General features: G+C 36.4%; 1 protein-coding gene across 5 annotated transcripts in view; it reads left to right on the top strand.

Moving 5' to 3' along the window:
• The first annotated feature begins 10,876 nt into the window (after positions 1-10,876).
• The window catches only part of LOC140160656 (OTU domain-containing protein 4-like), a 50,736-nt gene continuing 44,773 nt past the window's right edge, over positions 10,877-16,839 (top strand). For all 5 annotated transcript variants that reach the window (XM_072183926.1, XM_072183928.1, XM_072183927.1 and 2 more), the window contains exon 1: positions 10,877-11,227. In XM_072183926.1, the coding sequence (XP_072040027.1) occupies positions 11,108-11,227 (120 nt within the window). In that variant the 5' untranslated portion in view covers positions 10,877-11,107. The remainder of the gene's footprint in view (positions 11,228-16,839) is intronic.

Below are 16,839 nucleotides of genomic sequence, written 5' to 3'. Positions count from 1 at the left end.
ATTTTAAGGCATAATACAATCGTGAATTGTAGGAATATCGAGAGAGGAGTAGCAACATTTAGAACGCCTTAAGAAAATTTTACCCTCCACGGGGCACATAGGGGCCTTAAAGGAGTATTTCGTGATCCTAGCATCCTCTATTAATGACATTTTCCAGTACATATCCACGAAAAAAGCTTATTACCAACATTTCAGTTGGTTCCGATCCCGGGGGGATCACTCCCATTGTGGCCTGTACACCATCCGCGATAATCAACTTTTGAAAAGCACCCTAAACAAGGATTTAACCATTGGCTAAAACGACACCCTAAACAGGGATTTCATTCCTAACATCAAATTTCATACCCTAAATTTCATTTCCGCGTATTTAGAAATTGCAATTTTGCTACCCTTTTTTCCAATTTTTCATGTTTTTGACACCCTAAACGCGATACGCGCGTATTGTGCGTACCCACGAAAAACGACCCTTTTACGCGTTTTCATTATCGCGGATGGTGTACAGGCCACAATGGGAGTGACCCCCGGGGTTCCGATTTTGCGTTTGCGAGTTATGCATGATAATGTGTATTACACTGCTCCATAGACAATGCGTTGTAATTTCGTTCTGGTATACCAGAACGAAATTCAAATTTCACGATATCTTTGTTAAACGAATTTATCTGCAAGAAATGTTTTGCACATAAACATTATGTAGCCAGAGGTTTCCAGTGATAGAAAAATCTCAACTTTTTTTGAGAAAAGTGGGGGGAATGAGGCTGTGGATCACGAAATGCCCTTTTAATTATTATGCCATAATTATTATTATTATTATTATCCGTTTAATGATGATGGAGACAAATGAATAAGGGCTCACTCATTGTGCGGAATCTTCAGAGAGAGTTTTGTTCGGTGCTTCGTAAGGTCGCGAAACACACCGCTTACTTGTTTCATTCTTCGGCTAGTACTTAACAATTTCGCGACAAAATTTTTAGTTTAACAGCGTTCCCATTCATCTTGGACACATAAGTTTCGTAAAATAAATATCTCTGGATCCAAATGATTCATAAAATGAATAAGAAAATATGATAATAGTTTCAATCTGTTCCTAACAAAGTGGAAGTTCCTCTTTCACGGTTGTTTGATGTGATATGTTTCTAACAAAGCATTACATAATTTTCCATTATGTAACCTTTACAATACCAACAGCTATCACAACAATAATTATGTATACACATACATTTTTAAACTTAGATTTTCTTTTCGTTATCAAGTTTTAAAAAAAAATCTTTTTCTACCTTTTTGTGGGATTTTTATTCTATAAACTGTACATTTGTTAGCACATTGAGGGCGCTTTTACATATTTAATTTAGCCCTGATTTAGCCCAATAATCTGAGTTATTCCTTTCATTTCAAAATAAAACGTAGTTTGAAATTTTTGTTGCTAAATGGTTCTAATTTTTATGTTTAAATGCCATTATACACGTGTCTAATCCTTGCAAAGATGCAAACAAGATTTACGTTATAAATAGCGCCATCAGTGTTCAACTTTACTTAAAAATGAATACAGTTCTACATGCCATCAAACAACCGTGCTTTGGAAAGTATCAAACACCTTTAATTGTAAATTATTGTTGTAATTATTGTGATATTAGTTATTAGGTTGATGTTAATTCTTTATTTAAAACACCAAAATGTGTTACCATTGTAACAATAAGCAATGTAAGCAAGAACTTTTCCTTCGTGATCAAAATAAAATACAATTATTATTTGTATATTTTGTTGTTGTTTGTAAGGAGCTGAAAAAGACAATCATAATTATTTACAACATGGCGAGTGGAACCGACATTACTATAGAATATCGTCGAAATACTTTAAAATTATTTAAATTAGATTCAAATGCAAAATGGTTATGCATAACAGCTGGTCTCCGATATTTGGCGGGTACTTAGCCGGAATCCGACGAAGTCCGTACCCTGGTATTGCATTTCATCTGCTTATGCAAACGTAAAACGTAATGTTCCTATATCAAACTTCGAAGTGGCCCAACCTGGGCAAATGATCACCAATGAGCAGTGGCGTAGCCACGGAGGGGGTGGGGTCAAGGTGGCAGCTTCCCCCTGTAAGAAGGCGTGCCCGTGCCCCATGGGATGCTGGCCACCCTGATATTAGATTTTAGACCCTTTTTTGTACTTTTTAGCCCATTTTGTACAATTATTGTCAAAGTTTGCCCCCTTGAAAGTTCCTTTGCCCCTCCCCCCTTTGCCCACCCTCTAAAGAAATGCTGGCTACGCCACTACCTGCGAGCAGGCCGATTAGGAGAAATCACAACGACTTTAGGTTCCATGCCCCTTAATAACATTAAAGACTTGAAAATACAAGGAGGTTATATATATAATCATGGAGATAAAATCGATTACGTAACGCATTGTTCTTTTGATGCCGATTTGATTTGCCGAAAAGCTATTCATAAAAGTGGTCCGTACAGTTGTTTCGAACGAAAGGGTTCCGCCATTAAATTGGTAACTGATCCGACAGCATAAACACTTTACACAGCCATTATGCAGTTATGTCTACAGTAGAATTCACCACGACCTTTGCAGGACTTAAACCTCATTCGCTATTAAACCAAGATAACACTCATTGAAAACAGCTCAACTAAAGATCTTCTCTGGTTGAATCCACACTACACATGTTTCTGTTTACCTGTGCGATATTGCAATGAGCTGGTATTATAGTTTCAGGTGGGTGAACGATTATAAAGCAAACGCAAGGTAACAATACTGTGTGGGCCTTTGTTTCCCAAATGAGACAATCATGAGTCTGCATATTGTTAATCAGCATTCTTTTTTTTGGTGTTTTCTGTCATTTACATATCGGGGAGGTACGACCATTTGCAGATGCCCAACCTACTCAGTTTTTAGCCTACAATGTAATGTATTCATTATTCTTGATTGACATCAAGTACAAAAATATCCGTCAAGTGGTTTAGCTTTAATGCCCTTCGCAAGAGAGCGGTACACAAGTGAGTGATAGTCAGTAAAAGATGCATCCGATTTACACAGAAAATTTTGCAGGCCGTGCCGTACCCTTCCTTTCTAAAACACCAAAGTGCGAATATTTCCAATCACCTAAATTAGCTAAAAATTTAGGACATGTTACAAAACTATATTTTCTAGAATTTCAGAGAGTACTATAAATATCTGCTGGTTATTTTTCACACAATGACGTTAAATAGGCAATGCCCTATACCTATAACATACACTGTTTGTAGAGGTCACGTGTCAATGGTGAGAGGACTGTGTATTGTGTACAGGAAAATGAACAGTAACTGCAGTATGCGTCGAGTATCAATAAGTGGCCATATCCAAGTCATGTGTAAGCGCACCAAAATTTGACTTGAGAACGTGGTACCATTGTTATTGCACAGCCCAAGGATGTGATTGAATTGCCTAAATTTAGTTGCAAGCACGCAAACCTACTATGTAATTCCAAGGTGCCGCCCAAAATGGTTTGTGTGGCTAATTAAATAAAATGATGACCCGACGATACAGCTCGATACGACCAATGTACGAATAAAAACACCAAATGTTCTTTTCGGAGTTGTACAAGCGCCCGAGTGTTAGATCTCCCATTGGTCGAAGCGACCACAACTGCTAGCTGGTTTCCTATTCAGTCTAAACCTATCAATACTATACAGTCAATGACAATTCAACCAATTAAGGACTCTAATCTCAGAGCTTTTGGTCTATGGATACAGAACCAAACCTGGACTGAAGTGTATGACATGAATGATGTACAATCCAAGGCAAATCCCTTCTATCACATTCTGAGTGTGGTATCGACACTTTCCTTCCATCCAAGACTGTCAAGATACACTCTTGTGACAAGCCTTGGATGACGGATCGCGTTAAGGCCCTCATTGGTCTGAGACAGAGGGATTTTGCTGATAGAAACAAGAATGCTAGAAATAAGCTCAGAAATAAAGTGATCAGAGAAATTCGGAAAGCAAACGTTTCTCACAACATCAACAAGATCAGAGAGTTACAAAAAACCAGGTAAATGACACAGGGAGATACGTATTAAATCTTGCCAACATGAATAAGCTTGAGAACACTCCCAACACTATTCATGTTCCCAACATTGATCCTACAAATTATAAAGCGGTTGTCAATGAAATTAATACCCACTTAGCCAGTTTCTCTCAGTCTCAAACAGCACTCAAGCAGGTGGATCTCCCTGCATACTTCCCCAGTAAAGATCCACGCCTTATCATTCAACCCTGGGATATTTATGGTGATCTTGAGAAATTATCTGCTTCAAAAGCAGGAGGTCCGGATAATGTTCCACCAAGAGTTCTGAAAGAATTTGCATATAAACTTAGTAAGCCTGTTGCAGATATTATTAATGCTTCTCTCGGGCAAGGTTAAGTACCCTCTCAGTGGAAGGAAGCTACTATGTTGTGCCTATTCCAAAGCAAACCCCTCCTTCCATTGACAAATTTAGGCAGTGTTAGGCCAATTTCTCTTACAGCAGGTCTTGCCAAGGTTGCTGAAGGTCGTGTAGCCAAATGGGTTCTAGAAGCTATTCAGCCTTACATTGATCACAGACAATATGGTAATCAGAAGGGAATGTCAACTACCCACTGCCTCATTGATGTTTACCATCATATGGTTTCTGGAGCTGAAAAGGCTGGTAATGTTATCACTCTCGTCCTTACGGACTATACCAAAGCTTTCGACATGATAGACCACAAAATTGCTGTAGTGGGTGATTGACTTCCTTTCCTCCTGTAAGCAAAGGGTTAAGCAAACCTTTTCTGAATGGGTTACTTTCTCTGGAGGTGTTCCAAAAGGTAGTACCAACATGGGTCCTATAACTTTTCTTGCCATGATCAATTATGCCTTGAATGATGTCCAGCATACAAACAATAGAGTCTGAAAATACGTTGATGACCTGACAATAGAAGAAAATCAGGCATATAGTGATGACAGTGCAATCCAAGAGAATCTAGATGCCCTGTACACTCATAGAAGTGACTTGTTCGCCTTGTTGGCGCAATTCAAAAGGAGTAAGTTTGAACAACTCAAAAATAGTGTAAAAGTTGCCAAAACAAAATTCATTTTAGTTATCCGAACTTAAAAAAAGCTCAAAAAGTTCCGTCAACTAATCAACTTTGTTGGCATTACTTAAAAAGTTGATGTAAGTCGTTGCGTCAACTTTTTCAGTAATGCCAACTTCTGAATTCAAGTTCAGGGAATTGGATCATTTTCTGCACAATTAGCAGTATTCCAATATTTATTTTTGTAATCAGTGCACAATTTTGTATACTATAGCACACCTCTAGAAAATTATGCTAACCTAGGCTTGTTTCATTTTCTGAGTTGTAACAACTCAATAAAGTAAGTGCAAATGAGTGCGACCAACATAATGATATCGAGTCAGCGTTCTTACATCAACTTACTGAGTAATGCCAACGAACAATTTCTATGAGTGTATGAGTGGTCTAAGAACAATAAATTTAAGTTGAACCCTTCAAAATGTCAGGCCATGCAAGTTTATTTTGGTAAGAATGCTACGCCATATGTAGATCTTTCCATTGATGATCACAAATTAGCTGTTGTTGAGAAGGTTAAAATCCTCGGTGTTATGATCCAAAATACACCACATTTCGCCATAATACATTCTAGAAACGCTTGCTGTTAGAATAAGAACAATTTTAATGCTAATTTATTGCACATTCTAGGGAAGCGTGGTTACCTTTTAAAATAACCGAGTGAGAGGGTTTTCAAGAAAATATTTTTCCTGTCAAAACTGAAGCATCCTCTGTATAAAAGAAAATATGAATATTAACTGCACATCATATATTACGATTCGTGATACCCAATTATGGCGCATTTGATGTCGTTTAAGAGGCAGAGAATTTTATTTCAATTTTATATACGCCAAAATATTTTTTTAATTGAGCAAGAATAAGGATAGAAAAAACGTTGAAAATCCTATGTGAATATTACATTAGACCCAACCAAAGATTACTGTTTCGTTTTTATGGTAATCTAATCTTTTATTTCCTGAAAAAACATTTTGGGTCTAATGTCGAATATTCACATACTTGATCAAAACATCGAACGTGTATACAAGAAAATGGTAGGTTTTCCTCTTTAGTATTTTACTGACCATGGAAATGTACCGAGACACAAGCACGTGTCAAAATCGATATAATGTATTGTCCATATAGACGCCCAGTTATTAGTATCATGTTTTTGTTGGATTTTTTTTTTGTATAAAACGCGTAGTTAACAATTGAGCAGTAATAATACACATAAATGTTTTTAGGCAAATAAAATTCCAAAATATGGTACGTTTTCTGCCTTTGCTTGTCACGTGGTAGGCCTATGTTGAAGTTGCGATTATATCTACAAATAAGTTTCAAATGAATTCCAACAAGACAAGTGGCCGAGTGGTCTAAGGCGCTGGGTTCATAGTGTGTCCAAAGCAGTCCGCCGCCGTGAGTTCGAACCCCGCCTCCGCCAAACTTTAATGAAGTAAAATTAAAATTTTACTTTTTAATAAATTTCATATTGGGGAAATGTGACTGGCAGAATTTATTTATGGCGTGGAGTGGTGTGGATCCAAAACAATTTATGTTGGGATGAACAAGTTCATTCCATGTATGCGAAGGCCAATCGTAAACTCTTCATGCGCTGCAAACTGATGAAGGAAGCATCTCTCTCACCCGAGGAGTTGTTATTGGTGTACAATGGGTCATCCGCACTGTTTTAGAGTATGCAGCCCCACTTTGGCATTCTGGTCTTAATACTTCTAACCAGGTGGCACAGCTTGAGAAAATTCAGAGAAGTGTTTGCAAATACATCCTTGGTAGAAAGTATTACTAGTATACATGTACTACCAATGCAGATTCCTTAGCTACCCTCGAACTTTTAAGTTCGAGGGTAAGTTCGAGGGTTCGTATTAAAATACGTTGGAGACAAAACATCTGCAAGGAATTTGCCCTGAAAGCAAGCACGTCTGTGAGGTTCTCCCGGGAGGTCTTCACCCTGGTTCCCACCTTATATTTTTTTTCATTATGTTTAATGATTTTTTGACTACCTATAAGATAGCAATTACGACGGGTTTATATACGACAAAAGATTATTTCTTGCGCACTGAATCATTGTTTGAAATAACAGCCATGTTTTCCATTTTTGTTTCTTATTTTTTTCCCTTCACGTTCCTGATAATCTGTGCTATATAAGTGCCGTTTTAAATTTTGGTGAACTTATTCATTATTTTTAGCATTTCTTTATAGCTAAGTTGCATTCGCCCTATTGCCTATTTTTCCCCTAAGCTCGCGGCCAATTAGCATAGCCGCGAGTCGTACTGAATCATCATCTAGAACGCGTGTTAGACATTGTTTTTTGGAACATTGTTATTTTTTATATTTTCTGCTTTGCTTGCTATCTTCTGAAGATAGCATTTAGGGCCTACGAAGAAAATAATTAATACCTCAGCGATGGTTTTTTTTTTTACTATCTACTCAAGATAGCAATTACGACGGGTTTATAAGACAATGGATAATTGTTTTGCGTACTGAATCATCATTGTTTAAAAAACGCTCACATTTACTCATCTAGAGTAAATCTTGGCAATCATCTAAAATATCAGTCATGTTTTGCACTTTTGTTTCTTAGTTTTTTCTTTCCCCTTCCTGATAATCTCTGCTATAAGTGTCGTTTTTAAATTTTGATCAACTTCGCCTTTTTCTAATCGCTTGGAAAATTAGTATAGCCGCGAACCGTACTGAATCATCATCTAGAACGCTCGTTAGACATCGTTTTTTGGAACTTTTTATTATTATTTTTTTTTTTTTTTTCTTTGCTTGCTATCTTCTGAAGAGAGCATTTATAGGGCCTACGAAGAAAATGATTAATATCTCCAGCGGAATCTGTTAAAATCATCTTTTCGTATATATATTTACTCATTTATATGTTTAATGATTTGTTTTACTATCTGCTGAAGATAGCAATTACGACGGGTTAAATATAAGACAAAGGATAATTTCTTGCGTAGGCCTGCTTGTTTAAAATATCAGACATATTTTTGTTTTTTAATGTTTTTCCTTCACGTTCCTGATAATCTCTGCCATGCCGTTTTAAATTTTGGTCAGCTTCGCATTTTTTACAGCTTAAGCCTACATACTTGACATTAATTATAGAATATTTGGGCACCTTGGGAGAACAATGCCAGTGCATTGAAAGGTCAACCCAGGTTAAATAAGAATGAAATAAATAAATAAATAAATAAATATTTCTTCACGAAGTACCAAGACTACTATGAAAGGCGACTGCATAAACCGCACGTTTTAAATCATGGACGAAAGTAGTCTGTGAGTTAAGGGTAGACGAGGTTTTGTTGGTCGAAGCAACCTAAAAATCGATTTCCATTATCTAGATCAATATATTATTGAAAATTAACACCTTGATGTTTATCAAAGGTTTATTCTACAAATCGTATACTCTGCAAACTTGCTTAATTTATTGTTGTTAATTAGTTATGTACGTTTTACAAAAGTGTTGTTGTTTCAGCCCTCTTCACAACAACGTAACTCAAGAACCGCAGCACCTATAAAAGTATATCTGTGATATTTTAATTCTTTTACACGCTCGCTATGAATTGAGCAATGCAATTTTTGCCAAAGCTCACTACCATTCGTAAGATGCTGTGAACTACCAAATCACAACAGTTTAAAATAATTAATAACCTTAAGTTAAATGTTTATTGGGGTGTGTCGGGAGATGTTGTCAAATATTTTTTGATAGGAAATGTGTTTACCATTAGGCCTATGGTGCTCATAATGTAGTGGATTAGCCCTTTAGCTGGCGAATTTAATGAATTTGAGTGGGGTTTTTTTTTGGGGGGGTACATTTCTGAATTTCTAAACATTGTTCTGATATATTATCAAATTTATTGAAGTTTGAGGTGATATGTACTATAGCTTCAGTTAGAAGCTGTTAAAAAACTCTTTTGTAGGCCTACAATTTTTATGCTTGTTGATTTTGTTTGCTATCTAGGGCCTACTGAAGATAGCAGTTACGACGGGTTTATATTGCCCTAGTACAAAAAGAAGAAAACAATAATTTAAATACCTACAGCAAAAGCCAGAGGCTAAGTTTAATAAGAAAAATTTTTGGTATAGTTTTATGTTTTGTGATTTTTTTTATTAGGCTTATTATCTCTTTTTTTTTTGGCTATCTAGGCTAGGTGAAAACAATTTTTACGCCGGGTTTATATCGGCCTATAGGCCTAATACAAAAGATAATTCCTATAGGCCTACATTTAGCATTTTTATCGGCTATATTACAGCCTCGATTGCGTTCTGAATCATCATCTCTAGGCCTATAAGTTACGTTTTGTATTGAGTGAATGTTCTTAGTCATCCCGTGCTTGATGAAGTCTGCTGGTTCCAGATGCAACGCGTCGCAATAGTTGCAAAAAAGTAAAGAAAGTAAGTACCAGTAAAGCCTACTTAGATTTAATTCCAAAACTCTGTATTTTTGTTTCTTTATTTTATTTCAATCTCGTTCCTGATTTTCTCGGCTATAGGCTGTATCAAAATGATTGGTAGGCCTACCCATCGATTTTTTATGTTGATTGAAAAGTAGGCCTATCATTGTGAGCTATTGTGCCTCTTCCAAAATTATGCAACGTTGGATAGGCCTACTCTCGAAACATCTTATGTAGGCCTATAGGCCTAGTTTATTGTTAATATACAATTAATCTACATTATTTGGATCTTATGTTGAATTTTGATGCGTCAGTTCATCCATGAAAACTGATGGGTATGCTATAGACCTACCAATCATGTTGACCCACCCTTTCCCCGTTCGGAGCGTGAGTGGAAAAATACTAGGGGGGGGTATGTCTTTCGGTCAAAAAGGTCCATATTTTAGAGGGGGATTTTAGGAGGGGGAAGTGCACTTTTTCAAAATCTGTCCGCCTAGCCGGGTCAAAATTTTGAAAAAAAGTCCACTTTTTTTAAATCAGCCCCCATTTTAAAGGAGGATTTCGTGATCCTAGCATCCTCTTTTTATGACATTTTTCAGTGAATATCCATGAAAAATGCTTATTCTCAAAATTTTAGTTGATTCCGATTATGCGTTTGCGAGTTATGCAGGATATGACACGGCTCCATCTAGGCCACTGTTGTTTTCATTCGTTCTGGTAGGCCCCTATTAGGCCTACCAGAACGAAATTCAACTTTGACGATATTTTTGTAAACGAATTAATCTGCAAGAAATTTTGGTACATAAACATTATGTAGCCAGATGTTTCCAGCGATTATATAAAAATCTCAACTTTTTTTGAGAAAAGTGGGGGGGTGAGGCTGTGGATCACGAGTGGGGAGGCCGGCCCGGGGAGGCCGGGGGGGTGAGGAGCAAGCAATGGGAAGCCGAAAGGGAAGGCTAGGCTATATCAATGACGAGGTTATAGGCCTAATTTTAACCTGGAATTTCATATTAGTCAATTTTGGCCTGCCCCCTGCCCATGATTTAAGGGATTTTAACCCGGGGATTTTAAATGAACATTCCCTAAAACCTGTTGCATCGAATTGCATACTTCGTCTGTTCTAAAAATAGCACAGAACTACGTGCTTTGTAACACCACATGCAACGACATATCTGATTGGATGTTGCGATAGGGAGGATTTATTTCAGATACCATAAAAATGATATAATATGGCTAAATATAGACAACTCTGACAATTGCACATTTATTAAAGCTCATAGTTTGTTCGTAATAGTTAGTTAATTGATTTGTTGATCTCAGATTTACATTTTTGTAACCTCCCAAGTGACGTTAACGTGTTTATAGCTAAGCCAATCAGATGATGCATAAGGAAGTTAACACGAAAAGGACTTCCTTCAGTTCATAAACATTCCCACATGTTCAGTGACGGCTGAATGTGTTATGGCGTTACAATTTTATAACTTTTTGTGTTGGTTTTTACCAAATTTATTTATCTAAATGGCTCATATACATCGTATTTCAGTTAAACTATAGTTCTGGTACACAGCACAACAGTGTGAAGAATAATTTATGCGTTTTATTTGCCAAACAACCTGCCTTCAAAATGATGCGCAGACCTAACGCACGAGCTGAACCAATAGACATGTACCTGTCGACATTGGGGCTTTACAGAAAAATAACAGCTAAAGATGGGTCGTGCTTATTCCGAGCTGTTGCAGAGCAGGTAAGTTAAATAAAGTAATCATTTTAACAGAAAGTATGGTGTTGCACAGCAGGTCATGCAGGTAGCTTAAGTTACTAGACCGAATAATCAGTCGCAATACAAGTTACAACAACATCTGTCACGGGATCTGTCATGTCTGTCAGAATACTGGACACTTCATCCCCTGGACACTTCATCCCCTGGACACTTCATCCCCTGGACATTTCATCCCCTCGTGTTAAAACGCTATTGTAGCGTTCTTTGAGCGTGACAGTGAATCAAGAATGCATATGAATATAATAATTGTTTAGAATCTTGAACTTAGAAGGAACTAATATAAGGAAATTAATAATCTTATTTATCCAATGTATGCACCGTGTTCTGTGTGAGCTATCACCAGCTGATCACACGTATAATAATCGATCAATGTTGAATGGCAGCAGGGCCTATTAGACTATTTAGTTAATAATAGTTTATACATTCAATGAATTTACCTAAATTGAACAGTGCATACGCGTTATTACTGTGAGTATTGTTATCATTATAATATTACTATCATTGTTAATATTATTAGGCTGTTAGGCATATTATTATTATGATCATTATTATTATTATTATTATTATTTACTGTGGGTTAGTTAGAACTTACACTTGTAGGAGAATTAAATTAATACTAAACGGTAAAGACTAAGGAGTACTATACATAAAATACTGGAATTCCATCAGTTCAACTGATAATAAATATCTGCATTATATTTGTTCTTTTTCTCCTGTTTTTGCCCATTTATTTTTCTTACTTTCCTCCAAAGATCCCTTCCCCACCTCCAAAGATCCAATTTTTTTTCTTGTTTTCACCCAAAAAGACATTTTTTTGCTCCCAAGACCATTTTGTGGGGGACACTCTATACTGTTATAAGATCGGCAACCAAGTTTTAGAATATGGCTCAAAAACTGCAGAAAGAACTGATTTTGGGGTTTCCGCTTTTATGCATGTCATTTTACTATTAGTATCCCGGAAACTTTAAAGTTTGAACTACATGATTCCCGACAGAGTTTACACAGATTACACTCTGCATCTGTATGGATTACAATCCATGGCCCTTAAAGACCGGGTTATAAAAAATCGCATACGACCACAAATATTTAAATTTGATTTCTCTAAATTAAATTTTCTAGATTAATTTTCTAAAAGTAAGACAAACTCAGTTTCACCCCATACAAACTTGCTCAAAAATATTAATCAACATAATTTGTCAGTGGAGTATACATGTAAGTCCTATTTGTTCACCTGAAGATCATGTGGTTACTTATTTTGTTTATTTAATTAATTAATTTGTTTGTTTGTTTATTTATTTTTAGGAACTATTGCATTTGTTTGTTTGTTTGTTTATTTATTTATCAACAATTATACATCAACAATTTGCAACAAACCCAAATTATGAAAAAATCACCACAGGGTAGTTTTATATTTCTCCATTTACGATCCTGCCCAAAAGTGTCTCCTTTTGATATACCACGTCACAACTACTAAGATGTATTTTACTGGGGCTCAACTTTGTCATTACTGTGGTTTGATGGTTTCCTCATTTTTGACAAATGTTTCATTTCGAAAATACCTTTGATCCGATTTGTGCATGATGATGGATGCATCATAATATTTTGGGTCGTGCTTGTACACGCCGTACTTGAAGTCAAGTTGTCATTTGAAACCGATTTTTTATAATTTCATGATAAATTTATGTGAGACCTTATATACTTTGGGACGAATATACTTTCTTGCTGATATAACGTGAAATAAAAAATATTATTGGCCTACCATTCCTTTTTGTACGCTATTTTCTATTTTCACACCCCCGTGCCAATGTATAATGTCATGTAGTTAGTGATATTTTAATTAACCCCAAAACAACCTTTTTTCAGTAGGCCTACATCATGCATTTTTGCAGTTGATTTTCAAAACAAAAAAAATAAATAAATAGATAACGACTGGTAATGTAGACTAACCTCTTTTCAGCCACTGCCCCACTCCCCAGAGCCATGAAACGACATGTGGTTATGTTATTTTTAATAAACCCAAGTGAACCTACATGAAAAGAGAAACTTGGCCCCCCGCTTGGCACTTTTGTCGTCTTAAGCCACTTGTGAGAATTGATATGGGAATATTCTAAGGATAATCATGGGGATTAAGCCCTTATATCAGTTATCTCCCTGAGCGTGTATCGACTTTAATTTGTTTCCCATTGTCATACTTGGATGCACACTGACCACAGAATGTTTTCTTTTTATTTGAATTAGTTGTTTGGAGCAGGAAAGTTGAGGTCTTTCTCAACTTTCCTGTTTGGCGGTTTTGTTTTGAAGGACCATTGACTATGACAGAATATCCAATTCAACAATTTTGAAGTCGGCTTTTCAAAAATCGCCTAATAGGCCTATTTAATGGATTTCATGGTGAGATTTTCAAAGTAGCCAAAATGTCACGAAATCATGGGAGCACTTTGTTTGTCGGGACGGAAGTCAAAAGTCGCCCAATTGGACGACTAAAACTGGCAATATAGTTATATGTATATAGATTCCACTGATTGAAAGAGTTCAACTTCCTGTAAGTAACCATTCGGCTGACGGCTATTGTTCCTATTGTATAACATGACATTGCACTAAATCTAATCACCTCATCAAGTGGACAATACAAAAATATTGCCATGATCCTTCCCTAGGGCCTATACAATGTATGCAGACATATTTGATCACTTTAAGAATATAACATACTATCCACATAACAGATACATGGTAATTTTGTTTGATGAACAACTAAGGAAATAATAATAAATAAATAAACAAAGAAAATAAATAATAAATACATAAATTATAATTATAATAATTATAAATAAATTAACAGCCTATAGATACATAAACAATACACAATAAATACATAAATTTAACAGGAAGAAAGAGAAGAAATACACTTTAGCTTAAATAGTCCAGGCTAATATCAACAACAACAAAAACAAAGTATAATAATATAAATAATAATAATAAAAATATTAATGATAACGATAGGCCTACCTCGGTAAAATAACAAAATAATAATACTTTTAATAATAATACTAGGCGTAATATTGAATTAGAATCATCCGTGTAGGGGGCCTACAAGCCGCTTAATAGGTAAATTGATTGCACTATTGCCATTCAACATCGATCGATTTTTATACGTGTGATCAGCTGGTGATAATACTGATAGCTCATACAGAACACAGTGCATACATTGGATAAATAAGACTAATTTTAAATAAAGATATTATTTCCTTCTAAAGATCCTAAACAATTATTATATTCATATGCAATCTTTTTACTGTCACGCTCAAAGAACGCTACAATAGCGTTTTAACATGAGGGGATGAAATGTCCAGGGGATGAAATGTCCAGGGGATGAAAATGCGAGGGGATGAAATGTCCAGTTACCGTCTGTCATGTCTGTATAGGTATGCTAGGTGAATTCAAATTTGCCATCAAACTGCATCATTTTACATATCAAATCAAAGCCCTTGAGTAAAGAAAGCTAAAACTGAAAATATTTTTGTCATAGCACTTTCCGTAACAAAGTTACATCTTGTCAAGATTGACTTTCATCAAAAAGATTCTGCTAGCAAAATTCCCCAAAACGGCATTTAGGGGTGTTTCTAGATCTTAGTCTCATGGCGATAGCAGCTTTTTTTAATGGAACTGCTGTCAAAATCCTCTAAAATTCCATGTGCGACTTGATTATCACCATAAAAAATCATATATTTGGGTCAAGTGAAGTATTATTAGTATAGAAAACGTATTTATGTAGGTTTCCTTCACCGACCTATTCTCAAAAAAAATTGAAATTTCGATGTAAATATGCATTGTGTTTGGGCCCCGGTTTCGGCGAATTTCGCTGACTAGTAAATGGGTTAACTAAGGTTTGCCTGGGATACCCACTGTATAGCGACTGAAGTGGTTACAATGCTAAAGTCCATGGTGGTATTTCACCGTATTTATGTAACTTTTTGTTGAATTTGTCTCACCAGCATTTATATGAACCACTCCAAATTGTTGCTTGTATATAATACGAGGTTTTGGTGTACAATCGACGTCAATGCATTCCTTAAAAAAAACAATTTGTAGTTACGTTTTCAGTGCAGTTTCTCTCATTGCATGCTCGAGTATTTACTTTTAAACTGGCATATGGAGCATGCGCGGCTAAGCTGAATTTATACTCCATCGCCGATCAGTACTTGACCAATGAGATACGCGCTTTTTCCAACATAACAAAAAGTGGTCTACCTCATTGGCAAAAAAAAAAAATCGCTGTCGCTTAGCGGTGTAGTATAAATTTAGTTTTTGCCCAAGTCTTCCAGCCCCGATTTTGAAGCTAGTAAACATAGTGGAACGAAATGACCGTGCTTAGCAGTTGAAGACTAATGGGATGAACCCTAAGTGCGAGGGCGGCCATATTTATTTACGTTGTCCATGCAAACAAGATTTGCGATGAGCAGGAAATTTCGAAGGTGAGAGCGCAAGAAATTGGATTTTTTTTGCACATTTCAGTGCCCATCCAGAAGCTTGAAGTATTGCGCTCGAGAGATAAGTAAGTTGTTATCACGTATAGGGTATTGCAGGGAATTATACAAGATTATTTAGGGGTGAAAAATATCAAGTAAAACACATTGTGGCCGTTTGCAAGTTCAGGATGTAAATATCGTCATCCTCGCCGAATATAAAACATAGCGTAATAGTACGGCACTAGTACTAGTAGCTTACACAGAAAAGGAAAAAAGCGTTCCAGCATCTTACTATAATTTGCCAAATGTTGTGTGTATTATGCGTGTATGTGGGTAAAAAGCTCCGTCAGTTTTGATCCGAGCCTCGCCAAATTCGCACGGGGGATGCAGAAAAATACGGGGAATGTCGTAAGCTACTTTCGGTCGAAATCCGAGGTCGAAGGTCAAAGGTCAAATTTTAAACTTGGTCCGATTGGGCTGTAACTCGGTGGGTAGAATCCGTGATGCGAGGGGAACGCAGAGGTCACATATGGTTGAGATCGATAAAGAATTGGGCTCAAAATCGGCGAAAATGTGATTTTTTTTTGTTTATCCAAAATCCACAGTATGGTATTGCACCCTGAATGTCCTCTCTGTTAATCTATAAATAGCTCTGATCATATGCACTGATCATGCTGATACATGTATAGTAGGCACCGGAGTTTTGCGTGATTTAAAACAGCAAAATGCGCTGGCCACTTTTCAAAATGCGCGAAAATGCGCCAAAAAAATAGGTCAAAATGCGTGATCCCCTGTTATCAATGCAAAACACGAAAAAACATCGGTAAAACGATGGCATGTCAATCAATTACGACCGACTTCCGGTTCATTTCCGGGTTCATTTCCAGTTTCTGGAAAAAATAAAAAATAAAGATGGCGACCATCACAAATCGTCGATCGAAATGTCGAAAGCAAGGGTAAATTTCCCCACATTATGCTTGGTTTAATGATCGTTATTTGTATTTTGATGTACATAAGTGAAGTTAGAACCAATATTGCGTGAATTTTCTTGTAAATGCTGCCGATTTGGGGCATAAAATCGTAAGTTTTAACTTTAAGCTTATCGATGGG

The sequence above is a fragment of the Amphiura filiformis genome, chromosome 9 (genome assembly GCF_039555335.1).
Source record: "Amphiura filiformis chromosome 9, Afil_fr2py, whole genome shotgun sequence".
Lineage (NCBI taxonomy): Eukaryota > Metazoa > Echinodermata > Ophiuroidea > Amphilepidida > Amphiuridae > Amphiura > Amphiura filiformis.
Note: the sequence above shows the minus strand (reverse complement) of the source record. Positions and strands in the feature narration are given on the sequence as shown.